The sequence below is a fragment of the Idiotropiscis lumnitzeri genome, chromosome 5 (genome assembly GCF_059441095.1).
Source record: "Idiotropiscis lumnitzeri isolate Australia: NSW breed Sydney's pygmy pipehorse chromosome 5, RoL_Ilum_1.0, whole genome shotgun sequence".
Taxonomy (NCBI): domain Eukaryota; kingdom Metazoa; phylum Chordata; class Actinopteri; order Syngnathiformes; family Syngnathidae; genus Idiotropiscis; species Idiotropiscis lumnitzeri.
Window position 1 is genome coordinate 5,340,468 of NC_142395.1, and position 27,920 is coordinate 5,368,387.

The following is a 27,920-nucleotide window of genomic DNA, read 5'->3' on the forward strand; positions in this document are numbered from 1 at the left end:
AAGAAGTCCACCTGTTTTCTGTTGTTTAGACAGTGTATGGCGCTCACTGCAAATTGTCTTCCTGTTTCAGATTTTGTTGATGTAATGCCTCAATGTTCTCTGAGTATATTTCCACTCAGCTTTTCTGCCATAGGGTTTACATAAAGCGAGAGTGATCGTAGTCAATTGCATTGCTGCTTTTAGTTTACACTCATTAGGGTTACTAATGGGATGATTGTACAATTCATGTTTCTTTTTAAATCATTCTAGTACTGTTTTTGCCTTCCTTTTAGGGTTCAATAAATGTAGAGGTGGCTCCCGGAGCTCCTCAGGAAAGAAACAACACAGTTGTTGCTCAAACAATTGAAGTCAGCCAGCTCAGAGACAGGTGGGGTCACTCAGACTTGGTTGTGTTTTTTGTTGTTGCGACTTTTGGCTTGTCCTGTCAAGGCTATCCTAGCGAGGCACAGTAAAAGAGTCATTGATAATGATCAGCAAACATCTTGTCATGCGTCCTAATAACGCTTATTTATTTGAGTAAATTTTTCAGTAATTGTGTCCTTTCCTTGAAAAAATGTCTTACTATTCTTATCAGAAAAAGTAACTAATGATCTCAGTTCATGGTCTCTTTCGTCACACAAAGACATCACTGAGCCTATTTTTAACTTGTTACTAACCCAAACAGCAGCACAAAAAATTCAACTATATTCTTACCTCATATTATTAAATCTGTTGTATGATAAGTGGTTCCAGTTGTTGTGCTCAATCCGCATTGTCGTGTGCATCCATGTTTGTGTTTTAGGGAGCGGCACAAGTTTTGGTTCTGTCTTGTCTGACGGTTCTTGCCATCTTTTACTTTACTAAGCGTTGGTGACCTTGACTGTCGATGTTCCTTTGTTCCACTTTTAGGCTTCTTGAGGTAGAGCGCAATCTGGCTGATGAACAATGCAGAAGAGAGACTGCTGAAGAGGCTTTGAATCTTGCCCAGGCCAGCACAAAGAGGTGTTGACACAAAAGTATCCCCTATCAACTGTCGTATGATCGCAGTAAAGATGTGCTCAAAGGTAAATGTTGTGTTGTGCAGCCTGTCTCAAGATATTCAGAGAGACTTCAGTAGTATCGAGATGGAAGCAGACGACGAGTGGGACGCTATGAGCCTCAACCCCAACCAGCCTCTGATAACACGAAAGGTAGAACACAGCTATTAGATTCTGAATTTACAGCAGGGACGGGGGCCATCCAATTTCCCCTGTGGGTCACATGAGGCTGAAATCATGATATTCATTTTGCCATATTTTTTAAATACTGTTTCCATCATGGAACTTTCTTCTTTCAGCTATTTTCACAAAGCTTCAAGATGTGCACTTCGGATGCAAATATGTCAAACGTTTTGAACCACCTGTAGCAACAACACCCAAAACAATATGCAGAAAGTCTAGAGGTGAATTAGATGCCGGCATTTGAGAAAGGAACTGCGTGACAAAACAAGCTGGAAATATATATTATCTCAGAAAGGATATGATCCCCATCCAAAGTGTCAAAGATGAGTGGTAAAAAAGTAAAAAGGCAATAATTGTTGTAGGAATACTTTAGCCATTTTCTGTTTAGAACTAAGATTTTAAATTGGCAGATTGCTCTATTTTGCTTGTAAACAATTTGGAAAATAATCTGAATGGTTTAGATAAAAATGAATAAAAAATAATAAATTTGTCATTATGATTTCACAAAAATAGGACAGTGGGTCCCCCTTCCCATGGGCTCACCACTTGTGGGAGGGGCCAAAGGGGTTGGGTGCCATGTGAGTCGGGCAGCGGCAAGAGGCTGGGACCTTGGCGCTCTGATCCCCGGCTACAGAAACTAGCTCTTGGGACATGGAATGTCACCTCTCTGGCGGTGTAGGAGCCTGATCTGGTGTGCGAGGCAGAGAAATTCCGACTAGATATAGTCAGGCTCACCTCCACACACAGCTTGGGCTCTGGTACCAGTCCTCTTGAGAGGGGTTGGACACTCTTCCACTCTGGAGTTGCCCAAGGTGAGGGACGCCGAGCTGGTGTGGGCATACTTATTGCCCCCCGGCTTGGCGCCTGTACATTGGGGTTCACCCCAGTGGACGAGAGGGTAGCCTCCCTCCGCCTTAAGGTGGGGGGACGGGTACTGACTGTTGTTTGTGCTTATGCACCAAACAGCAGTTCAGAGTACCCACCCTTTTTGGAGTCTTTGGAGGGTGTGCTGGAGAGCGTTCCCCCTGGAGACTCCTTCATTCTGCTGGGGGACTTCAATGCTCACGTGGGTAATGACAGTGAGACCTGGAAGGACGTGATTGGGAGGAATCTCAGATCCAGGAGGAGTAGTGCGGTTTTCGTCCTGGCCGTGGTCCAGTGGACCAGCTCTACACTCTCTACAGCAGGCATCACCAAATGTAACCGGACCGCGGGATGGTTCGGTCCGGACCCATGGCCAATCTATGATGAATTTTTTTCAGGGCGCATTCGCAAACGTTGGCGCTGCAATTCTAGTAAATATGGAAAAGGCGTCACTGATTTCAGCCAATCAAATCTTTTGTTTACGATCTACTGCCAATTGCGCAGCAGACCGGAAGAGAGTGCTGCTGACAGTATGCCTTGCTAAAAAGTTAGTGAGGTCGATGCGCCTTGTTTTAAATGAATGGACGGAGAAATTTAGTTTCGTTCTGGCTGCACCCAATTCAAAACCAGTGTGCATTATATGCTCCGAAACCGTCGCAACATTTCGAAGCGCCACTACGAAACAAAGCACCGCCCTTTTGTGCACAGTTATCCGCTGACGTTTGAGGTGAGCGCACGCAAAAACATCGAACTTTGAGTGCAGTACAACAGATGTTTACATTTTCGTTTATATCCCAGCGGCATGCAAACGAATATTCAGTAAAAGTATCATGGATTTTGGGGAAACATAAAAAAACGTTCAAGTGATGGGGAAGTTGTGAAGGAGTGCTTAAATGTGGTTGCACAAACATTATTTAAAGGAAAATACAAAGCCCAGATGTGTGAAATAATCTACCAAATCCCAATGGCCCTGACTCCGTTCCAACCCAGATCTAAGTCACTGGCAGGGCAATCACAAACAGATTTTTCTCATTAAGAGAAGTTAAAAAAATATTCAAAAGAAAAAGTGATGTCAAAGCTCATTTTGAATTAGTTTTTCATGAGGACAGCCGTTTTTATTGATAGTGTACTGAACATGTTGACCTGTTTTACTTGGATAATTAGGCTTTATGTTTTTATTTAGGCTGATAACTCTTTGATTAAAAAAAAAAAAAGGTAAAAGATGTTAACTCAATGCTTAGGGCTTGATATATTTTCTGCAGGAGATATTATTTTTTTCTGGAAGTGGCACCCTTAAATTCCTGTTGCCTTATTTTCTTGAATGTGAAATAAACGCCTTATATTTGTTTGAGTGGCAAAGGTGTTTAATGGGAACATTGCTAAATATTTAGTATATAAGTGCGCTCTGTTGAAAATGACTAAATATTGAAACTATATAAAAATGTGAACATAGGCTAGACATTTCGGGAAGTTGGACTTTGGTTCGGACCTTTTAATTAGAAGAAATTTTCGTCGTGGACCTCTGTGACTTTTAATTGAATACCTCTGCTCTACAGAGTCCTTGAGGGTGCATGGGAGTTCGCCCAACTAGTCTACATGTGTTTTGTGGACCTGGAGAAGGCGTTCGACCGTGTCCCTTGGGGAGTTCTGTGGAGCGTGCTTCGGGAGTACGGGGTACCGAGCCCCCTGATACGGGCAGTTTGGTCCCTGTACCACCGATGTCAGAGTTTGTTCCGCATTGCCGGCAGTAAGTCGGATTCGTTTCCAGTGAGGGTTGGACTCCGCCAAGGCTGCCCTTTGTCACAGATTCTGTTAATAACTTTTATGGACAGAATTTCTAGGTGCAGTCGAGGTGATGAGGGGATCCGGTTTGGTGACCTCAGTATTTCATCTCTGCTTTTTGCAGATGATGTGGTACTTTTGGCTTCCTCAAGCTGTGATCTCCAATTCTCACTGGAGCGGTTCGCAGCCGAGTGTGAAGCGGTTGGGATGAAGATCAACTCCTCCAAATCTGAGACCATGGTTCTCAGTCGGAAAAGGGTCGAGTGCCCTCTCCAGGTCGGGGAGGAGATCCTGCCCCAAGTGGAGTTTAAGTATCTTGGGGTCTTGTTTACGAGTGAGGGGAGGATGGAGCGAGAGATTGACAGGCGGATCGGTGCAGCGTCCTCTGTGATGCGGACGCTGTTTCGGTCTGTCGTGGTGAAGAGGGAGCTGAGCCAAAAGGCGAAGCTCTCGATTTACCGGTCGATCTACGTTCCTACCCTCACAGATGGTCACGAGCTGTGGGTCGCGACCGAAAGAACAAGATCTCTGATACAAGCGGCCGAAATGAGCTTCCTCTGCAAGGTGTCTGGGCTCTCCCTTAGAGATAGGGTGAGAAGCTTGGCCATCCGGGAGGGACTCAGTGTCGAGCCGCTGCTCCTCCACGTTGAGAGGAGCCAGATGAGGTGGCTAGGGCATCTGATTAGGATGCCTCCTGGACGCCTCCCTGGTGAGGTGTTCCGGGCATGTCCCAACGGCCGGAGGCCCAGAGGACGACCCAGGACACGCTGGAGAGACTATGTCTCCCGGCTGGCCTGGGAATGCCTGGGCATCCCTCCGGCAGAGCTGGAAGATGTGGCTGGGGAGCGGGAAGTCTGGGCTTCCCTGCTGAAGCTGCTGCCTCCGCGACCCGACCCCGGATAAGCGGCGGACAATGTATGGTGTTGGTGCACTTATGGAATGTTTTTTAAATGTATTAGGTCAATTATATGCCTACGGTAATGCTCAAAATTAGGCAGCGGGCCTGCCGTGCCTTCTGCTGTCCATTACATTTTGTTTATTTTTTTTTCCCCATTTCTTTTTTTTTTTTTTTCCAATTCCATGCTGTGATCTCTACATTCCGACACCTTGACTACCTAGCTGACAGACATTGTAAAGGTCTATCTCCAATTCACATAACAGATCTGCAGTGCTGTTAGTATCATTAATTTCTGTTTGAATTGAATGTTTTTGCTCTCTTTGTTATTTCATGTATGTAAAGTGCTTCGTTACAGCTGCAGCTGTTGTGAAATGCGCTATGGAAATAAAGTTCTATTGTGTTGTAATTACTATGGCGTTAGATTTATGCCACAATTACGTAAGCGTAATGTGAAATATCGCATACAAAAATGAGTTTCGCATGTATGTAATGTGTAATATCGCGTACAAATACATTAGCGTAATGTCAAATGCTTCTCTCCTCTCTACGCGTACAAAACTCAGATTTACGCTTACGATGCAGGCGTGCTAACTGTGCAACAATTATTAACCAATCAGGAGTCGTACACTCGGGCTAATTCTGATTGGCTGTTTACTGTCCAATCGCATTTTACAACAGGACGACGTCCGGTGTCAGTACTGGATGTGGACGGGGTCCTTCGGTAGCCTTCGCGTCTGCTGATGACGTCACGCATTATTATATACTTATGTATCCACCAGGTAAGATTTCGGTGTCTGATTTGAATGCCCCTTGTGCTTCTAGGTGAAAGGTGGGATGGTGGCATGCAGACGTTGGTTCAGAGGAAGAAGTCTGTACTTTTCCCGGTTGCTGACGAGCCGTGCACGCTCACGTTACTTCTTCCTTGCTTACTTGGTCACAATTCACGTGCTTGTTCTAATGTGCCTTACTGGGGCCTTATGAAAAGGTAACTGACAGGTTGGACGTTGGGCCAAAGGTTTAAATGAACAGCTGACTAGCTAATATTTTATTTGTATATTGCACACTTGCATTCACAGGCTTTATAAAACACTGGCACTGTCAGCTTGCTGGGATGTTCATCCTTGGAGAGTCTGTTGTCTTTTTTTTGTTGACAGTTTTAGTTATAGTTGAACAAATTTCAAGGTGTGATTCACGTATCTGTAAATGTGGTATACCACACAAAGCCTTAAGAGTGATGATAATCACTATATCCAGAACAGTTTGAAAATATGAGGCGAAGCCATCAGTTATGTTCATCACGACAGGAGCGTGAGTTCCTTGTAAACAATGTCAGTCACTCTTCTTGTGGTTGTTTCCTAAATACAAATGTTGGTACAATTTCTCCTGCTTGTCTAATAGATTGCACATAATCCTTATGCTGACTAAATCTATGCACTGTAACCGCACCTAGGTTGTCATCTCAATGACAGAAGCACGAAATCCGAACCGTGAGATCAGTAGGATGCTTCATTTCAATTCTTGTATTGTAATTGAAGAGCAAAGCAAAAAAAAAAAAATATTGAGTTTGTTTTTTCTATTTATGGACACCACTGGTATATTATTCTGTTCAATCTCTTCTGCCTTTTTTTAATGCATACATGAATTTCCATCATCTTACATGAGAATATTTCCTCAAGTGAGAATGTCATTGAGAGAAAATATTTCGACAAAACAATGTTGAGTTACAATGAGCTTGTATATTTATTTGAATAAAAAGAAATGACGGTTCAGATTATACTTTGTGCGTAGAATTGCAGCAATCTGATTTGATAATGTCACAATGGCCTCATGCTCCGTATACAAAGATGTGATGAGTGAACAGAACCTATTTATGAGAGATTAGACTACTGAAAAATGTGCAGTTAGTTCCTCTGTTTTCAAGAGTTTGTGATACTGTTGGCCTTGATGACATGAAGGCTCCACTTGGTGCAATACGGTGTTTCATTGAACTATTTTCAAATCATCTCTAAAGATATGAATAAAGCCAGTTGATTTTCTTTATTCTCTTGGTTTGTGACTGATTGCTTCGAACGGTTTGATTTGGACGAGACCCTGATGTTAAATTTTTCATGCACAAATCATAATCTACATCTGACTTTTTGGGGGGGCTTTGTTCATGTAGAAATGACTAACTTTTGAATCACTGTCCCAGAAAGGGTTAAAATATATTTATATGGACGACCATCATCCTTGAAATAACGCATTTTTCCTCAAAGCTGCCGGTTTCTCTACAGTATAACAAATTTTCACACTCATACCAATTAGTATTCAGATTTGTTTAAATCAACAGAGGTGCAAAACTACAGGGACAAAGACCGTTTCTATACTTAGTACGTGATACATTGATGTGACATGGGAATTAGTCATTTATGGCGAATACCTCAATTCTCCGGGTTTTATAGTACTTGGACCATTATTAACTGTAAACCAAACCATAATTTGTATTACCTGGATGTAAGTGGGCCATTACAGCCTCACCTTGACTTTTCACTTGTTTGGGACTTCACTTTTGCCATTGGTGAGTAAAAATCAATCTGGGTTCTTTCGGACAAAGATTTTCATGGTACGCCATCAAACTCATGTGTCACAGAAAATATTAATACCTAAATGATCTTTTTTCCACAAAGCTGGTAAAACTAGCAAAAAGTCCTAACTTGTTCTGTTGTGTGAGTGACAACAGGTGTCTATGCTAGTTTGTTCCTTCTTCTGCCATCCAAAGGAAGAGCATTTAATTGTTCTGCCCATCCATTATCCAAGCTGCTTCTCATGAGGTTCGCTGGCGTTGCAGCAGTCTTCGGGCAGTAGGTGGGGTACACGCTGAATTGGTTGCCAACCAGTTGCAGGGCACACAAATTCCAAACAGGAAGGCCAGATCCCAAAATCAAACACTGCACTTCTGTACTGTGAAGCGGTCGTTCATCGTGTCGCTACTTTTTTTTTTTTTTAACTATTTAAATTGGGATAATTTCCTGCGGCACCCTATACCCATTGAAACTTTTTCATACAGTTTCTCCAAGGACAGATGGGTGGACTGGGAGCAAAAGTTGGCTTGAGGGTGTACACATTCCTGTTGGGAAGCACTCTGCATCCACCTGTTAATTGAAACCGTCATTTGAGGTCCTAGAAGTTGTCGTAACCTCTCGAGGAGAACGCCCTGAATACAATGACCTGGATGAATGACAATATACAGTTAACAAGGTTGGTAATATTTAATTGGCAATTTTGTTCAAACTGCTTCACTGATTTGAAAACACAGAATGGAAAAAAAGGTAGTTGACTTTTAGAGTGATACAACTCATTTTGTGGTTTGAACAATCAAACTAGTCAGCAAATACATTAAGGATCACAGAGCAATCAAGCATTGCTTTCTACATTGAGGTTCTTTTGTACCTCTTAATATTCCTCGCCTTCCTCTCCCTGATCATCAACCGAATCTGCCCCTACCTCCTCGTAGTCCTTCTCCAGTGCCGCCATGTCCTCTCTGGCCTCAGAGAACTCCCCCTCCTCCATACCCTCCCCCACATACCAGTGAACAAAAGCGCGCTTGGCATACATCAGATCAAACTTGTGGTCGAGTCGTGCCCATGCCTCTGCAACAGCTGTTGTGTTGCTCAGCATGCACACCGCTCTCTGAACTTTGGCCAGGTCTCCACCAGGTACCACAGTGGGTGGCTGGTAGTTGATGCCCACCTTAAAACCTGTGGGACACCAATCCACAAACTGGATGGTGCGCTTGGTTTTGATTGTGGCAATGGCAGCATTTACATCTTTGGGCACCACATCGCCGCGGTACAAAAGGCAACACGCCATGTACTTGCCATGACGAGGGTCACACTTCACCATCTGGTTGGCTGGCTCAAAGCAGGCGTTGGTTATATCAGCTACAGTTAATTGCTCATGGTAAGCCTTCTCAGCAGAGATGATGGGGGCATAGGTAGCCAGGGGGAAGTGGATACGGGGATACGGTACCAAGTTGGTTTGAAACTCTGCTAGATCGACATTGAGGGCGCCGTCAAAACGAAGGGAAGCCGTGATAGAGGAAGTGATCTGACTGATCAGTCTGTTCAGATTGGTGTATGTAGGACGCTCCATGTCCAGGTTTCTGCGGCAGATATCGTAAATGGCCTCATTATCCACCATGAAGGCACAGTCGGAGTGCTCTAAGGTGGTGTGTGTAGTCAGGATGGAGTTGTACGGCTCTACTACAGCCGTGGACACCTGAGGTGCTGGATAGATGGAAAACTCCAGCTTGGATTTCTTGCCATAGTCCACAGACAGACGTTCCATCAACAGTGAGGTGAACCCAGAGCCGGTGCCACCGCCAAAGCTGTGGAACACCAGAAATCCCTGAAGGCCAGTGCACTGGTCAGCCTGGTGAAATGGAGGAAAATATATTGGAGATCACGTTTGTCTTTGTAACTACGAGTCAGTGGTCACGTCAGTGCTCACCAGTTTACGTATTCTGTCCAGCACTAGGTCAATGATCTCTTTGCCGATGGTGTAATGACCACGGGCGTAGTTGTTTGCTGCGTCCTCCTTGCCAGTGATTAACTGTTCAGGGTGGAATAGCTGTCGATAGGTTCCTGTGCGCACCTCGTCTAAAGAAAAGAAACCAGCTTTACTTTGGTTAAAGTTAGGTGTAACAGAAACTCTTTGAAAGTGGCCTAATGAGGAGCGCAGTCAACCACTGGCGGAGCCTAGAAGGAGGGCTGAAGGTTTTTTTTGGGGTGGTTGGGTAGCTGAAATTGAAAGAGTTCATATTTAATTGCAGTAGTTCCGAATTGAGCAAGTTTACCGATGACTGTGGGCTCCAGGTCCACAAAGACAGCTCTGGGGACGTGCTTTCCGGCTCCGGTCTCACTGAAGAAAGTGTTGAAGGAATCGTCCCCACCTCCGATCGTCTTGTCACTGGGCATCTGTCCATCCGGCTGGATTCCATGTTCCAGGCAGTAAAGCTCCCAGCAGGCATTGCCAATCTGGACGCCAGCCTGTCCGACATGCACCGAGATACACTCACGCTGCAGAAAGGGAAAAAATAATCCAAGAGAATAATGGCGAATTAATGGTAATGTCTGGTGAAGATGTTTTGACAACAAAAATATGGGGAAAGAATCGTCTTGTTTCCAAGAATTATTTTATCTTATAATATTGTCCTATTTTGCCAGACTCCAGACAAAATAAAATGTTCGTTATTTTCATGTATATAAGTTTGTTTTTGTTAATTCCTTATTATCCTCCTCAATGTGTATGGTAAGTATATAACTTGTCGAACTGATTAAATTCCTTAGCTAAATTTCTAATGCAAAGTTTCCAGAACGTTGCTGCTCCAGCACCTTTTTATTCTTGTTTCAGAAATATGTTTTTAGAAATAAATAAAATGCTCCAGGGGAAATCACACTCACCATATTTCCTAAAGGAGAGGGGTATCTGAAAGAAGAAGCAACAGTTTAGACAGGTGAGAACCATGTGATTGAACTCATTTGTTTATAAAGTGGCACCCTGACAACTCCTGGAGTGGATGTGCGGCGGAAGAAAAGCATGTTCAACCTCTGCACTGTGAGGCGGACGTGCCAACCAGTCGACCACCGTGCCACCCCTATTGATATTTATCTTTCCTATTTATTGTGAGTAATTATCAACATGATCAGTATCTTCACATAAATGAATATTAATGAGACTAATAAACTGGTAGCCCACATAGTCAGCAGTTAGCTACTGTGTGTGTGTGCATGAGGGGGTGGGGGTGTGTGTGTGTGTGTGTGTGTGCGTGCGTGTGTAAACCTTGTAGGTTGAAGTCTTCAAATTGTCGGCAGCTGAGTTCAATCTTTGTAATCGCATTTAAGATGCTCTAGGACCCCACCACATCGCCAGATTGTCTACTCTCTACATGAAGTTTGAAGCCATCCAACATTTTGATTATCGAGCTTGCCATTGAATATACCTGTGGCGGGCTATGCATTTCACGCATAGGCCTTCAGTGAAGTTCTACTTAGCCCAACTTGAAAAAAATTCAATCACCTTGGCTCACGACAGAGCTTCTTTTGAAAGGTCCTTCCGTCCTCAAAATGGCCTTGCAAATATATCTAAAATCATATCCACACATTTCCCTCCTTCGGCTGTCGTGGGTTAAAAAAGCAAGAATATATTCTAGATTTTCGAACGGTCGGCAGTTACAAGTCACAACTGTTTGGTGTGTAGTAGGGCTGGGCGATATGACCAAAAATAAATATTGCGATGAATTAAGCAATTTTACCTCGATAACGATAAATGCACGATATATTTCCGCCAGTGGACCAAACTCAAAATAAATGCAGGAAATGCATATTAACTGTTATTTTTATTGACCAACTGGTACACATTACTTTCAATGAAAAATAAATGTGCAAAAATCATTTGTATAAACATTTCAAATAGCTTGCTTTGCATGACTTGAACAATGTCACAAAGAACAGGAGAAAAGGAAAAATCAAAATCTTTTCTGCAAATAGATTGTGCCAAGGTGATGTAATGCCATGTGCAAAGGTCTAGATTTGTGTGAAGGTTTCTTGTAAACATAAATAATGCCATGTGCAAATGAGCTAGTGTGGCTGGCAAATAAAATGCTAAATAAAATGGGAAAAAAGGTCTATGCAAACAAACAAGTGTGCATCATCGGGAAAATGTGCCTTCTCGAGTACTCTGGTGCGCAGTCGCCACTTGTCGTCTAAGTAATGCACAGTCAGGCTCAATCAGGGATCCATGTTGCGACTCAACCACAAGTCGGATGTGGATCAAAATGCTTGACATGTCTAAACTCCCGTCCCGATGTTGTCCATATTGGGAAGTACAGTTTGCGACAAATATTACTTTCATGAGGCGTTTAAATCCTGCGCGCTCCACTGTAACTATTGGAGCTATATCTTTAGCTCTGTGCTAGGATATCGCGTCCACCTCTTAGACTTTCTCTCGTATGGTGTCGACTCCGTTATGGGCTGTAGTCACTGGTCGAACCTTGCTTCTCCCTTTGAACTTTCAGCACAGCATGGTAGTCTTGTGGGTGGTGAAAAAGAAAAGGTTGGACGCGCTGTTTTGGGTGCTTACGACGCACTTTGCAGTTCGTGGTCTTTTGCTCAAGCATCGTCTTTATGGAATCCAAAACATTTCCAAACGACATTTGTCCATTTTCTTTTCGGGACAAGCGCAACAGGAACAACTTCAACTAACCTTACTTAGTCTTCAGTCGAGTCAGCTGCTTCTTGATTTGAATCGCCAGCTATGATCGTGTTGTCTTGCTTTTTTTTGTTCAGCTGAGTGGAGTCACGTGACTACAGCCGCTGTCGCCGTCTTAAAGGGGCATGAACATAGCCGCAGACAGAAAATACTTTTTTTTTTAAATACTTTTTTTTTAAACACCGAATTTACCGACATGGGCAAAATGATGTCGGGCATTGAATTAAATTTCGGTAACGGTAAATTTCGGTTTATCGCCCAGCCCTAGTGTGTGGATTCCACATTGGGTTGCTCCCTCAGAGCTGAATATCAATCACAAGACGCGTTCATCACCTTCAAAGTATAGTTGGCGAGAAGGCCGTATTGTCATCAACTCGTGATCTGATTGGCTATTGCAACTGTGTATCCACTCTTAAATTCTTGACAAACAGCACAAACGCCCGCACTTTTGCTTCCGAAGGCCTTCAATGATATCTACGAGGCAACACAAGATAGCGAAACTCTTAATTGGATAAAAACTTTCACCTGAAAATATAACACTCGGATAGATATATGACATGAATATGAAGAATAGACCCTGTCAGAGCTCCACTCCATCACCGTTACACTGGTCATTTAAATAAAGTTTTTTGATCACTACCCACCATCCCGTTTCTGCATTTGGGTCCTCTTCTCGCCCCCACGAACCCGGGCAGATTGGTGTTCTTACGTTCAAAGAATAAAATGTTTACAGCTATATGGAATGTTATTCTTACAGTCAGTTACCTTTAGTTGATTTAAATCTTATGATACGTGGTCGACAAACTAAAACACTTCTGGTTACTAAGATATGTCTAAAACGAAACATCTTATTGGAAACACTGATTAAATAAATGTACGTCCATATTCAACAAACGACCAGATTCAACAAACAGAATAGAGATTATGGGGCTTAGAGAAAGTAGTGTAATGCCCGTCCCAATGACCAAGGATGCACACAGCCGTTAATGCAATTATGTTCGTTTTGATAAGCCACACGACAGCAAATAAAAGGCATTTACACAGGAGCTGCTGATGACCACAACTCACGCTCACATGCTCCACATTCAAAACTGCCCGAGTCAATCTTCCCTAACATGGCTCGTCCCCTTTCAATGACGTCACACACTACTCAACTGACACAGTCCTCACATACACAAAACAACGAACAGATATTACAGTATTTTGATGTCTTCTAATAAAAATTTTTTATATTAAGCGTGTTTTCAATTGTAAATTTTTCAGGTATTTGGCGAAGTAAAGGAAATCATTTTGCGAGGTAATAAAGCTTTAACTTTTTGTAGTGGACTAACCCAATATTTGTTACATTATTTTGATTCATTTTAAATTAGTGTATAATTTACATGAAAATTTACATGGAATTTTCAATTTATATAATGGTTGAGTCACTGTTCAATATAAAATCAACTAAAATGTGCAATAGATTGTGGTTGAGATGGTTGTTGCGAGTGTGGTGACAAGCTTGTGTGGCGCTTGGGTGCGGTGTGCGCATGCATGAGGAAGAGGGCAGTAGAGCGAGGAAATAAGGGAGAAGTGACACCCCCTGTCTTCCTGTGGCGTGCCTTTGAGCTTCAGGGCTCCCCCTATCGAAAACGTGCGCTGGCCGCGATCCCAGAGGCAACTCCGGCCTTGGAAAGGGATCTCCCCTGCGTCCATAGAAATATGTTTTCTAACAATATTATTTAAGGTTTAGGTTCAGTAACAGGTGTATTTTTCTGAGGTTAAGCCTTTTATCTTCTTGTATTTATTTTAAATCAGCGTCAAAATAAGTTTGGGGGAGACACAAATGCTTCTCCGATTACGTTGTTGACCAGTTTAATGATTAAATGTATATACTGTAAGAGCAGTATTCGAACACTTAATTAGTACTGTGGTTTCAACTCTAGGACGAAAATGTTGGTTACATAATTTATTACATAGTCATAAAGGTAAGCAAATAAAGCATGTTGTTTCTAGCGATGGGATTAATTTATCTCCAAGTTTTTACGTAAGTATTCAAACCCATGATTTAGGGAAAGACAAGCGACAAAGCCCAAGCGTTCACCGACATAATTCACCATATTCTAGTAACAATAAAATGGATCTTACCGATAACCAACTCCGAGGATCACACCGTGACTGTTAATACGTGATGTGATTTGATTTACTTTGTAAAAGAGGAGGAACCACTCTTATAGACACGCGCTGACTTTGCACAAAGAAGTTGTACGCTCACTCGTCTGTTGGATTGAAAACGTTCGAGCCTTGAGGAAAGATGCCTTAAAAGAGAAGAAACGTCATGAAGGCTCCGCGTAAACGTGACGTCATCGGACATTCGCGAACGAGATATACGAGACTAACGGCGCGCGACGCATGTCTACAGTCATGTTTATCGCGTCAATTATATAACGTCGTCATAATGGGATGTAGGTATTTAGAAACAAACGTAAAGCAATTAACACTTGCACCGCTGGATCAAAAGAATCAATGAACGATTATTTATGTATTCATTATTCTTAACAAGTATTCGTCACTATTCGTTAATACTTATTTGTATCCAATATTCTGCCTGAAATTATGTATCGACGGCCGTGTCTCGTTTTTTAAATTCATGTAACTCTTTCAAACAACCAAATAGGCCTATAATTATTATGATGCACATTGTGCGACACCACTGACAACAACCACAATAAAACCGTTTCAGTTAAGCAATATTCTTGGGATTCCTGGTGTGAATTTCTCTATTGAGGTCGTGCCAAAGCATCTCAAAGGAACTGCCACAATCCGACGCACACCTAAGCCCCCCAGGTTTGACCCCATTCGTAGATTTTCTTCTTTTTTTATATAAATCAGTATATTTACTAGATATTATTACTTCCTATCAGCCTTGTTCACGCTCCCATTGGTTTTATGATTGTTTATATTTTTTATTTTTCACATTCTGTATAGAAGTGTGTATTTACTGTTGATATTTCTTCCTCTTTTTTTTTTAAAACAAAAACATCTCTTGAGGTGTAATAGTAACACGCTCATCCTTTGGGTTGGGAGATTCCAGGTGCAAATTCGGGCAAGCGAGTGTAATCGGTTGGTTGAACAAATCTTTAATTCAAACCACATTTTTATTCAGAGGAACAATTTATTAGACGTATTTGACTTTAATAGAACGTATTTGGCTTTGAAACCCCACCAGCGGTACCGGGATTCGAATTGACTCCATTTCCTCATCGTCGTCTCTCCTCCTCTTCCTTGCTCCACAGCAAACCAGTCCAAGAGGCCCCATCCTGTAGTCACTTCCATAGCAGTTGGAATGTAACTACATCTGCTTGCTCATTTCAATTTACAATGTTCGAGCGACCTGCGTTGCTACGTGACCGCAAATTTACGTGCCAAAGATCTCAGGAACATCTGGTAATTTGGGAGTAAAAGGCATGTTGCCAGTTTGTACGATGTGGCATGTGATGTCTACAGGAAACCACTAGATGGCAAACTTGACTAGTTTCAAATCCCGCCACAGTATATGTCAGGTTCAATCACCGAAGCATTCACTGAACATAGGCAAAATGAATGAAAGGAGAACGAACGGAGGTGTGCTCAGTTACATCTCCAACTTCGTTCTGGAGCACACTCTGCCGAGCCCTCTATTTTATTAGGGAAGTCCCTAACAATACAATGTATTTGCACTAAGGAATGAAGGGGGAGCACCAGCAGGAACATGTAAACATTTCAGACACAAGAGGAAAGACAGACATCAATGGCAGTCATTTACTGATTGAAAAGGCAGATATGCCTTTTAGTGCTCTGGCACTAAAGTCTCAGTACTTTTGTTTCAGAGGTGTGTCTCGGCACACCTCCTTTGATGTTGCAGACGTTGATCCAGTCTTCAGGCATCCGCTTCTCTTGAAGTCTTCTGGTGTCAGCAGAACCGCCTCCAAATCAACGCTGGGAAATCCAAAGAGCTGGTGGTGGATTTCCGCAAGCGTCGGCACTCTCCACCTGCACCAGTGAATATCCAGGGAACAGACGTTGAGAGGGTCTCAACTTACAAGTACCTGGGTGTTCATCTGAACAATAAACTGGACTGGAGCGACAACACAGACGCTCTCTATAGGAAGGGTCAGAGCAGACTCTTCCTACTCAGGCGGCTGAGGTCCTTTGGCGTTCGGGGAACACTCCTCAGGAACTTCTATGACTCGGTGGTTTCATCAGTCATCTTCTATGGAGTGGTCTCCTGGGCAGGAGGCATCTCGGGCCGAGACAAAAAGAGACTGGACAAACTGGTGAGGAGGGCCAGCTCTGTCCTGGGCTGCTCCCTGGACTCTGTGGACTCAGTGGGGGGCAGAAGGATGACGGCAAAACTGTCATCAATGCTGGACAAACCAGCCCACCCATTCAATGACACTCTGAGAACACTTTACAGCTCCTTCAGTGACAGACTTTTACACCCTCGCTGTACCAAAGAGAGATTTCGCCGCTCCTTCCTGCCGACTGCTGTCAGACTTTTTAACAAGAACATTGGGTCAGGCCTACAAACGGGAGGGCATTAGTGCAATTGTGCAGTCCTAGGATGCAATATTAACTACTACTGTACTTTCAGCCAAGGGTGTACTTAAATATTGACCAATGATGTATTTTGTTTACCATTACAGTATTCTTATTACAATACTTCTATCACTGTAGTATTTCTACCACTGCAGGATGTTCACTATTACAGTACTTTTATCATTGCAGTACTTTTATCATTGCAGTATTTTTCTATCATTGCGGTACTTTTACTATTACAGTACTTTTACCATTGCAGTACTTTTACCATTGCAGTACTTTCATCATTGCAGTATTTTTCTATCGTTGCAGTACTTTTACTATTACAGTACTTTTACCATTGCAGTATTTTCTATCATGCAGTACTTTTCTATCATTTCAGTACTCTTACCATTACAGTACTTTTATCATTGCAATATTTTTATGATTGCAGTATTTTCAATCATTCAGTAGTTTTTATCATTACAGCGTTTCCCCCTCCGTATAATGGACAAACATTAGGAGTGTTTCCTTACACTTAGATACGTTTATACTGTGTATATTTGCATGCTTTTTCTGAATGTCTGCTGCTAATGTTATACATTAACGGCTACATTACGCCGCCGACTCTGTGTGATCTATATCTTTGCTGCTGTAACACCTCAAATTTCCCCATTGTGGGACTAATAAAGGACATCTTATCTTATCTTATCTTATCTTATCCATATGGTCAAACATCGGTCACGCCGTGGAACAATTCTTTTGCAATACTAATAGAGTAAAATATGGGATAAAATATATCTTCAACCTAACAGTACACGTTACAGAACTTTGCTGAGCAATTCTGATTCAAATCAGTAGTATAAATAACATACAAGCAAATTTGGGATCACACCCTCCCCACCAGATCCAAATAATTTCCTTGCAGTGTGATGGTCTGTCAAAGAGCCCTAATAGTTATTATTTTATTTGGCCATTTCTGCAGCAGGTTCTGTACCAGTATCCAAATTTAAATACAGAATTAGTTAAACGGGAAGAGTTACTTAGCAGGGGTATCTAAGGGGCAACAGCAGCACACACTGTAAGGGCTCAATGGTCAAGTGTTCAAAATACTGCAGGCTGAAATATGGACGTGGCAAGTGGTAATGGTTGTTGGATTGATGTTAGTCTTGCCTTAAGCAAAAAAACAAAACCCTCAATTATTTTTTTAAATATTAACTAATATATATTAACTAATATATATAAACTACTCACTGGAGCGGTTCGCAGCCGAGTGTGAAGCGGTTGGGATGAACATCAGCACCTCCAATTCTGAGACCATGGTCTTGGAAAAGGGTGGAGTGCCCTCTCCAGGTTGGGGAAGAGATCCTGACCCAAGTGGAGGGGTTCAAGTATCTTGGGGTCTTTTTCACAAGAGGAGGATGGAGCGTGAGATTGACAGGCGGATTGGTGTAGCGTCTGCTGTGATGCGGACGCTGTATCGGTCGGTTGTGGTGAAGAAAGAGCTGAGCCAAAGGGTAAAGCTCTCAATTTACCAGTCGTTACGTTCCTACCCTCACCTATGGTCACAAGCTGTGGGTTGTGACAGAAACAACAAGATCTCGGATACAAGCAGCCAAAATGAGTTGGGTGTCTGGGCTCTCCCTTAGAGAGAGGGTGAGAGTCGAGCCGCTGCTTCTCCGCGTTGAGAGGAGCCAGATGAGGTGGCTCGGGCATCAGATTAGGATGCCTCCTGGATGCCTCCCTGGTGAGGTGTTCCAGGCATGTCCCAACGGCAGGAGGCCCCGAGGACGACCCAGGACACACTGGAGAGATTATGACTCCCGGATGGCCTGGGAACGCCTGAGGATCCCTCCGGAAGAGCTAGAAGACGTGGCTGGGGATAGGGAAGTCTGGGCTTCCCTGCTGAAGATGCTGCCTCAGCGACCCGACCCCGGATAAGCGGAAAATAATGGATGGATGGATGGATCTCTACATTGTGACCCGGTCCGACTATATCTGTGAATTGTTCTCGTGTGACATGCAAGAATCTGAGGTAGGTTCCGGTACGCTGTGTAATGATAGATGCGTTCTGCTTCATTTGGGGAAAAATAGCGTCTACCTGTGTTTGTACTATAGATACTACCACCCACTGTGGTGTCCTGTGCTTTTAATGTCCCGTGGAGTCTATTATTTGTCTTTCAGGGCTTGGCTGGCTTCCTCGTTCCACGCCCAGGCACGCCCCTGCAATTTCTGGCGCCGGCCCCTGCGCACCTGCAGCTCATCAGCACAATCAGCAACAGCATAAAAGCTCAGCGCAGCCCGGAGTCAGGCGCCGGATTATCCTGTTACACCCGTGGTACTTTGGCCCGTACTTGCGAAAAGCAGATTTGCATTGCTACCGCTGTCCTTGTGCTCGTATTAATCCTGTGCTTTTGTGTGCTTCCTCAAGCCTTCTGCCTGTCCGCCAAAGCCCGTGTCACTACCGCCTGCCCTAGAAGACCGGACCGCATCTACCACTCCATCGCCTGACCTGCTGAACTCCGGAGCCGCTGCCTTCACTTGGTTCCCACCGCGTCCACCACTCCATCGCTTGACCTGCTGAACTCCGGACCCGCTGCCTTCACTTGCTTCCCCCAAAATAAACCCCTTCTCATAGTCCGGTTGCTCTTGGGTCCTTTTCTCTCACCATTACGGTTCTATTAGTCCGAAGCAGCTTATGTGGGTACAAATCAATTTTTGTGGCTAAATTTAGCTATCATGACTTTTGTCACAGGTATGTTTTGTAGTCCAGAAATTATGAGGATATGAATAGGTTATTAGCCAGCCAATGAACTTTAAATAATGTTTTTGAATTAAGAAACCTCTACCGTGAGCCTCGTCATGCACAGATGTTTTTTTTGTTTTTATTTTTTGGGCGGCGGCCAAGGGACTGACGAAATGCAATGACAAGGACGGAGGATGATTATTTTTATGAATAAGGACAGAGGGATGATGATGGAAGGTGCCCAGGTCATGAATGGAGGACGGCTGGGCAATATAGTGTCAATGGATAGATCACACGCTCTACGCCATTTTGTGGCTTCTGGAAAAACAGTCCTGGCAGAAAGTCCTTCTTTTAAAAACCTTTGTTTTGGTCGCTGCGGTTGCATGTGATTCTCTTCAAGTGAAAGCAAGCAGGCCTGCAGTTGCCAGTGACCCACTTGTCTGAAACACTAGAGGAATATGAGGAAAGGGGAGATAGAGGTGAGAATGTGGGAGACTGCTATGATTCATGTGCTTTCTGAGATGGAGTGAAGGAGAAAGGTTGGAAAGTAAAGAATAAGGACACCCATGATATGTGGCGGCGGAATGAGCACAAGCAGGATTCACTAAAAGTGTGGTCAACAAATTTATGACCCCATCTCCATCCTAATAGGCCAACAAGAAATACTGGAGTATGCATATTGCGCGTAATTTCAGTTAATGCTCACTTTATCTCCTCATGACAAGTTGTGACTCATTTGATTATCACAATTCAGTAGATTCATTTCATATTATAAGTAAAGGGATGGAGATCGCTCATGCACTGCTGTCAAGATAATGATGATGATGAAGGCACTGACCCACCCCAGACTCAATTTAAGGGTATACCCAAGTATGCATGCCCTAAAAGCGATGTCTCTTCTTAACATGCCTGCATAAGCAATGAAAAAACATCTGGAGTGATACAGCACGCCTGCGACTCTTGTGAGGATAAGTAGATCAGATAATGGATGGATGCATTTATTTGGGGTAAAAATGGTAAGGCTATTTTTACAAGCACAGTTTGTGAATAACATGAGCTTGCATAGTATTAGTTTATTAAAAAACATCACTCTAGATTTGAGGACTGTAATCACAACCTTCAGATTGAGAAACGGCCACTCTACCACCTGAGTCATGCCACTACTACAGTTATCGCTAGTGGACGAGTACTTCGCCTAACACCAGCGATTTAGTACTTTTTACGAGTGGCATGGTTCATTTGTTAGAATGTGTTTTTTTTTTTTTCAGTGAGTGTGAGTGTGCTAAAGAGAAGTTCTCCTCCAGGGATTTTGGTATTTAAAAAGAAACTGAAAATATGTTATTGATTTGGCAAGTAATTACATAATGTCTGAAGCTCACACTGAGATTATATGACCAATGCCTTTTTCAAAATAGGTATCAACCCTTATGGCGTTTATCTTGTCTTATTTTTCTATTGGTTTCAAGTTTTCTTTTATTCAAACATAACAATTTTTTCTGGTTGGGAGCAAAAAAAAAATCTTACCTCGCTGACAGCCGAAATAAAAAACAAAAAGACAAACAAGGTTATGGGGTACTCAAAAATACTGAAGTCCAAAATAATGCAACAGAATCAAAGTAACAATAAAACACTCGGAAAACAGGGCTTGACTTGGAGCAAATCAAAGCAATAAGTCGTGGCATGGACAAAGGGCGGAGGTCAACTGACAATGACAACAAACCGAGAAAGACTGAACGAAAGCAGCGCACGAAATACACGCTGAGAAGGCAATGATGAACCCCAGGACGAGACACAAGTGGCAGGGGGAGCTGATTTGAAATCACAGAAGACGGGGATAAAAAGCGCTCATGCACACAAAAGAACACAAGGAAAACCTGAAAATAAACACTAAACCAAGATTGAGTCTTGCCCATGATTTCAATAATAATTCCATGATATATAATACTGGAATCAGTCTTTTTCCAACTCTCGCTCGACGTCAACTGTTCATTTTTCTTTGGTCAACCAGTGAATGGGTGGACAGCTGCAAACCTGAGAGATATTGTGTCTCACTTCTCATTGTTCAGTTGAAAATCAATATGCGAAGGCTTGGTCTTCCAGTGAAAATTCTTATAATGGCTCACATTGTCAGACTTGCTCCACTACTGTGCGTAGAAGTGGTACTGTAGGCAATTGAGCCAATCAGAGGCAAGTCAGTTCTGTTCACTAACGATGATAAAGCAACATACATACATACATACAGAAGGTTTCTCCTTGACAGGAAATCAATGAAGATTCTCTGCGACACCAAAGGTAGAAATAAGGATTTTTAGATCTCTAGAGAATGATGCAGAAGCCCTTTCAGATAAATCTGCGGGGATGCAATCATCAGTGGCGCCACTGTGATCTCATCCTCCCAGTAGGGTCGATGGCATTAAGTGCCATCCTCATCACAAGTGTCGGGTACTTTGCATGATTAATTTCTGATGGTATAATCTGTTTTTTCGAACATATAATTAAACCAAAAATGTGGAGACTCCGTATTATGATTATCGTAACATTTTTAAAACAATCTTGATTAAGTTTATTCTTTCTGTTGGCTCAGTGATGAAACTACCTGCTATAGGTTTGTTGTTTATGTGGCCTGAAATGGGACTAACAACTTTGACATAAATACAAACCGATGGCTATAATTGCTGTAAAACAAACTCAAGAGTTTAAAGAACTGACTTATTTCCAAATAAGGATGTGGGCTGTCATAGCCACATGTTCACATGCAGAAATTTTATAGATTAGGTGCTATTTAATCATACATTTTTATGGCTCGCTCATTATCAAGCAACACATTCAGGCCCTGACCTACAGAGGTGTATTAAAGTATTATGTTAAACTAAAATGTCACGGCTCTTAATATACAAGTATTCTTTTAAACAGAACATACAGCAGGTAGGGCTGCACGCTGAGTGACTGGTAAGCACCTCCGCCTCAGAGTACTGAGGTCTTCGGTTCAATTCCGGCTCCGGCCTTCCTGTGTGGAGTTTGCATGTTCCCCCCGTGCCTGTGTGGGTTTTCTTCGGATCTTCCTCCCACATTCAAAAGACTTACAGGATATGTTAATGGGACACTTTAAATTCCCCCAAGGTGTGTTTGTGAGCATGGATGGTTGTTTGTCTTTGCGTGTCCTGTGATTGGCTGCCAACCAGTCCAGGGTGTACTGCCCGAACACAGCTGGGATGAGCTCCAGCACTCCTGCGACCCTTGTGAGGGGAAGTGGTTCAGGTAATGGATGGATATAGTAGGTATGTGACAATATACCCGGTTCCGTAATTACTCATGACATAACTTTTGCGTGATCACGTCACGCTGGTCTCTACGCTCTGTGTGCTCTGGCTACTTAAAAATGTGTTTTCCGCGCCTATTTTTAGACATGCAGTACAATGGAATCCCCTCTGTCACTGCATTTTCAACTTGATGATTGGCATGCAGTATTCCATTATTATTTATCACAACACAGTAGGCCGGATAACTCATCTTTGACCACCCAAAATGTGCGGAAATCTTGCTTGCTTTTTAATATTGATCTGTCTCAGCTAATTTTGAGGTATTTGGGGACATGCAGACAAAGTTACATCAGTGCAGAAGAAAATAATACAGTGCCAAAATTTTTGTCACCTAACCATGAATAGAGGGACTAGGCGCGCCGGGCCACCGGGAAAAGCCATCGTCAGTGATGGTGAAGGAAATGGGTGGATAAACGAACAATTCAGAGAGAGAGATGGACTTTAAGTATGCATATAGTGACTACTTATCATTCACCATCAACATCTGTTTTTTTTCATTTTTTTTTTCAAATTCTGGTTCTTGAACTCGTAATTCATACCTAACAGATTTTTTTAATATTACAAAAAATGTAAATAAAATTTATTTATTGTTTAATTATCTGTACTATTAAACTTAAAATATAAATGTATTTGTTCAACATCGAACTAATTCTCAGTCTTCTTTAAACTATATGTGCCATTTTCAGCCGATCACCAATCGCCAGCAGTTATCAGATACTGCATTATAAAACAGTATACACCAATATTAATAGTCTCTGTGTCACGTGATGATCGAGATTTGGACCCAGAAGCAGACAGGAGACGGAAGTGGCGACGAAAAAGTCTTTATATACAAAAATTCCAAGTAACAACAAGCGGGCCTGGATTCAGAACACATGGAAGGAGGCTGAGATCCTCACTCAAAGAAAGCTTGACGTTCTGACAATGTGTCACTGAATAACTCCCTCTTAAATACTCTAAAGTATCAAGCCTATGACATCATAAAGGAACAAAGCATAAAAGGGCCATAGCAACTGAACAGCAACTGAGGCATTAATATGTCACAACACTCTGCTGATGAACATGATATCTACGTATTGCAATTTTTTCCCCGTTTGGCTTGGCTAATTTATAATTTGTTTAAAAAATGGAATTACATTCTCAAAATACCACGTGGCAATCGTTCACAACAGAATGCCATTTCTCATTGTTTTAATCAATTTGCAAATGTCTTGTACAGGTCTTAAATGTCACAGCGTCTCTGCAAATGTTTATGTATAAATGGCCTACAGTTAACACAATAAGCTCACATTTGGCACATTTTCCAATTAAAGAGATCTCGCTGAGATCTGACCATATTAGCTGATTGACTCTAATGGATGTTCTCTCCAAAACATGTCAGCATGATTTCATTGTGCAAGTCATCTTCTCAACAATAGCCTGTTCCATTCTCAAAATTAGTCTAGAACATAATACCATGAAAGTCATATATGAATTTTTTGGAACATTTTTTTATGGATGTTTATGAAATGGAGTTGCTCCTACCATACCTTTTATTAATTCAATTGAGAATCTTTTTTCTGCTTGGGGCTCAGGACCAGAGGTTCCTTCTCCAGCCACTGGATCTGGCGTGGAAGAACATCACAGGGGATCAGTGTAGAGCAGGGGTGGGCAAACTACGGCCCGGGGACCACATGCGGCCCGTTAAACGTTTTGATCCGGCCCGCCAAACTTGAAAAAAATTAAATAAATAAACCTTGTTAATTTTTTATTTTCTAAATACCGTGGTTTTTCAAAGACATATATTGTTGTAATGCTTTTATTCACTTTCATTTAAAATTAAATGTATTTTTTTTTTCTCTGATGAGGTGAGGTTACCAAAACACTCCATCCATTTGCTCCTGGTCCGGCCTCTCTGTCAAATTTTAGAACCCATTATGGCCCACCAATCAAAATGTTTGCCCACCCCTGGTGTAGAGGATGGGTTGAGACGTTTGAGTTTCTTCCCCCGCTGTATTGCCCAGTGACGGATGGTTCAGCTGTTGAAATCTTGACTCTTTTGTTTTGCTTTTGCTGCCACTGCTGTTTGGTTCTTGCTGGTGACACTAACAAGACCAGCATGAAAAGACAGCAAAATCATGCTGTTTTATGTCTTTTTTTTGTAGCAGGGAAATCAGCTTGTATTCTGTTAGCAAGACCTCTGTCATTGTGACTAAATATCAAAGCATTTTGGGGTGCTGACTGGCAATGTTATTTAATTGGTAAACTGTTTTGGGAGGGGTGAAAATGTTTGCACGTGTTTTATGATGTTGAGCTGAACCATCCAGGTTATTTTTGGCAAAGCTACTAAGTGAATGCTAATAATTCAAAGCTAGTGAGAAGGATCTTTGCAATATATACATACGTGAACAGTTTTGAGAGAAATATGAGCTATGGATAATGAGCTGTCTTGTTTTGCAGAACTGTAAAACTGCTTGGCCAAATGATCTTTTAGTTTTAAGAATGTAATTTCAGATTAAGAAAAATAGCCAAACCAACTGAAAAATAAACTCATGGTGCGTGTGTTGCGTTTGGACACTGCACTGCGTCGCTGATCTAATTTGCTTCCTACACTCTTTTTCGCCCTTCATTATTTTCTTGAGTGCCCTATATAGTGTCCCACTTTGCAATTAGGTCTGCTGCTACTGTGTATATGGATGAACAGCCAAATATCTTTCCCCATATGTGTGTGTGCTGTGTGTGTAGGGTGTACTGTATGTGTTTGTTATTTAAGACAATACATTGTACATCACAAGGAGCATTTTTTAAATTCTTATAGTTGGCTCAAAAAAAATGACAACTCCTTCCAATGGGGCCTTTTAACAATTATTTGACTTTGAGCACTTGTGTCAGGAAGATAGAGATGCTGCTTATTCTAATGAAATCAGTCTGACAAGCCTATATAAGGACTTCATGGGCATCTAACGGGAAAGGCAGTTGGATAGGACTTGCCAAATATGGTCCATTAGTTGCCATGACAACAAGGTCTTCCCTCACCACCAGCTGAAACCTCCATATTCCTCCAACCATGCATAATACAACACTTCTGCATGGCTTGTTTTACTTTAAAGGGGTAGGTTTTATTGTATATATATATATATATATATATATATATATATATATATATATATATATATATACACAATATGGAGGTCGTGGGTTGGATTCCGGCTCCGGCCTTCCTGTGTGGAGTTTGCATGTTCTCCCCGTATCTGCGTGGGTTTCCTCCGGGTACTTCGGTTTCCTCCCATTTTCCAAAAACATGCATGGCAGGTTGATTGGACACTCTAAATTGCCCCTAGGTATGAGTGTGAGCACGGATGATTGTTCGTCGATGTGTGCCTTGCAATTGGCTGGCAACCAGTTCAGGTTGTACCCCGCTTACTGCCCGAAGACAGCTGGGATAGGCTCCGGCACACCAGCAGGAGAAGCGGTACAGATAATGGATGGATGGGTGTTAGTGCGGTCAAGTGATTTTTTTTAACTAATTAATCACCAAAAATTCCATGATTAATTGCTTTTACATTTTTCTGCTACTATTTTTTGCGAAGGTTGTAACAGATATTTACTTGAATGATATCTTGGAATTGATGCAAAATCACCAAATATGAAGTATATTTAATTCAAAGACTGTTCTAATAGCTTTTCTCTGATTCTTGAATATGATCTAAATGGAGACATCTTTACAGGCTTTTTTCTTTGAAACATTTCTCAAAACTGCCCACAAGTGCCAGACTCCAGCAGTGTTGGTTTGCAAGGCCCAGTGGTTACTTGAACATTGTGTTTTGTTCGTACATTTTTTTTTTCTATATATTAAATTCCAATACGCGTTGTTTATGTCCTACAAATTTACGCAGCTGTAGAATATCAGGTTTAAAGTAAATTGATATCATTATTTATTTCATATTACATATATTACATATCGGTTAAGGTATGTATGATTTTCAGTTTTATCGTAAACTGTTGTGAAATGTTACTAGAATTTGCTAGTAAATCATCCATCCATCCATCTACCCATTCATCTTTCCCTTATCTGAGGTCAGGTTGCTGTCTACACTTCCCTGTGACTTTGTCGAGGTCTACTAGTGGAATAACGAGGCGTTTCCAGGCCTACCAAGGAACATTCCGGAGTGTCCGTCCCAGGAACACGTCACCATCGATATGTCCAAGAGGCATCCTAACAGTAACCTGAGCCACTCCTCTTGATGCAAAGGTAAAGCCACTCTTTTTTTTCCCGCCCAGACTGTCTCTCAAAGGGAGCCAAGACACCAGAGGAAACACGGATCATCTGCTTGTATTTGTAATCCTGTACTTTTGGTCACTACCCTACCAATGGACCCATGTAGGAGCTTTTTAGCCGCTACAGTAAACTCAGCTCCAGAGAATAAAGAGCCCACTGCCAAGTTCCCAGATCCCGCTTAGATCTTGAAATTGAGGATGTTGTAAGGGGCTGCTTTTCCAGCCGCGACTGGAAAAGCAGCGATGATGGAACTCTTCAAACGCGGACACGGAAGATGGAGTGCATAACAGGAAATTTATTATTACAAAAATACTTAAAGAACAAAAGGGCGCAGAGCCGACAAAGTCCAACATAAATCGCTGGAGGGAAAATCCGCTCCAGGAAGAAAACAACAACAGGAATGAAAAACGCTTGCCAATGCAAGGGAAAAGAACATGAAACGAAATCGCTTGCCGCGAAAGGGCAAGGGGAAACAAATGAACCGAGCAAAGGAATCCGACAAGTACAAGGCGTGAGGCGTAGTCAATGGGCGAAGCAATGGTCATAACAAATGGGAATCGTGAAAAAGAGGAATCAATACAAAACACAGACGTGGTACGTGGCGTGAGCAATGGGAAGGAATAATCCGACGCTGAGGAGTCAGCGTCGGTGGTTTAAATACACAAGGAATCAAGGCTTAACATGAAACAGCTGTGTGGCCGGTGGGCGTGTCTCTGCGGCCGTGAAAACATGACATGACGAGAGTGCCGGGGGCACGCCCACGCGCCAGCTGAGAAAACATAAACAAAGGTACGTGGCATGACGGGAACGGATCATGACAGATGTATTTCCTCCACAAATCTATGTGGGCTAAATGATTAGATTGTTCACAACTTTAATGTTAATGATGTCATCGATATATTTTATCACAGTACAGCATTCCCCAACCCTTATTGTGCCATAGACTATTTTTACATAAATACACATTTCAATGGACTGGCATGAAAACAAATTAGAATTTTATTTGGAAACGTGTGCATGTTTTTCTCTTCAACAAGCCTTGTGTTACATGGCTCGCTGGGATATCATA

At 42.3% G+C, this 27,920-nt stretch overlaps 2 protein-coding genes across 6 annotated transcripts in view; one reads left to right on the top strand and one right to left on the bottom strand.

Moving 5' to 3' along the window:
* LOC148336461 (golgin subfamily B member 1-like) overlaps nucleotides 1–6,783 on the top strand; it is a 56,103-nt gene extending 49,320 nt beyond the window's left edge. For all 5 annotated transcript variants that reach the window (XM_088296961.1, XM_088296963.1, XM_088296962.1 and 2 more), the window contains 4 exons: nucleotides 273–367; nucleotides 889–981; nucleotides 1,064–1,169; nucleotides 5,566–6,783. In XM_088296961.1, the coding sequence (XP_088153087.1) occupies nucleotides 273–367; nucleotides 889–981; nucleotides 1,064–1,169; nucleotides 5,566–5,724 (453 nt within the window). In that variant the 3' untranslated portion in view covers nucleotides 5,725–6,783. The remainder of the gene's footprint in view (nucleotides 1–272; nucleotides 368–888; nucleotides 982–1,063; nucleotides 1,170–5,565) is intronic.
* A 1,189-nt stretch (nucleotides 6,784–7,972) lies between these two features.
* Nucleotides 7,973–12,106, bottom strand: LOC148336462 (tubulin alpha-1C chain-like). The gene is made up of 5 exons (XM_088296967.1): nucleotides 11,986–12,106; nucleotides 10,185–10,209; nucleotides 9,578–9,800; nucleotides 9,232–9,380; nucleotides 7,973–9,153 (listed from the first exon to the last, which is right to left on the bottom strand). The coding sequence occupies exons 2-5, from the start codon at nucleotides 10,185–10,187 to the stop codon at nucleotides 8,176–8,178; spliced, it is 1,353 nt and encodes a 450-aa protein (XP_088153093.1). The 5' UTR covers nucleotides 10,188–10,209; nucleotides 11,986–12,106; the 3' UTR covers nucleotides 7,973–8,175.
* Nucleotides 12,107–27,920: the final 15,814 nt, after the last annotated feature.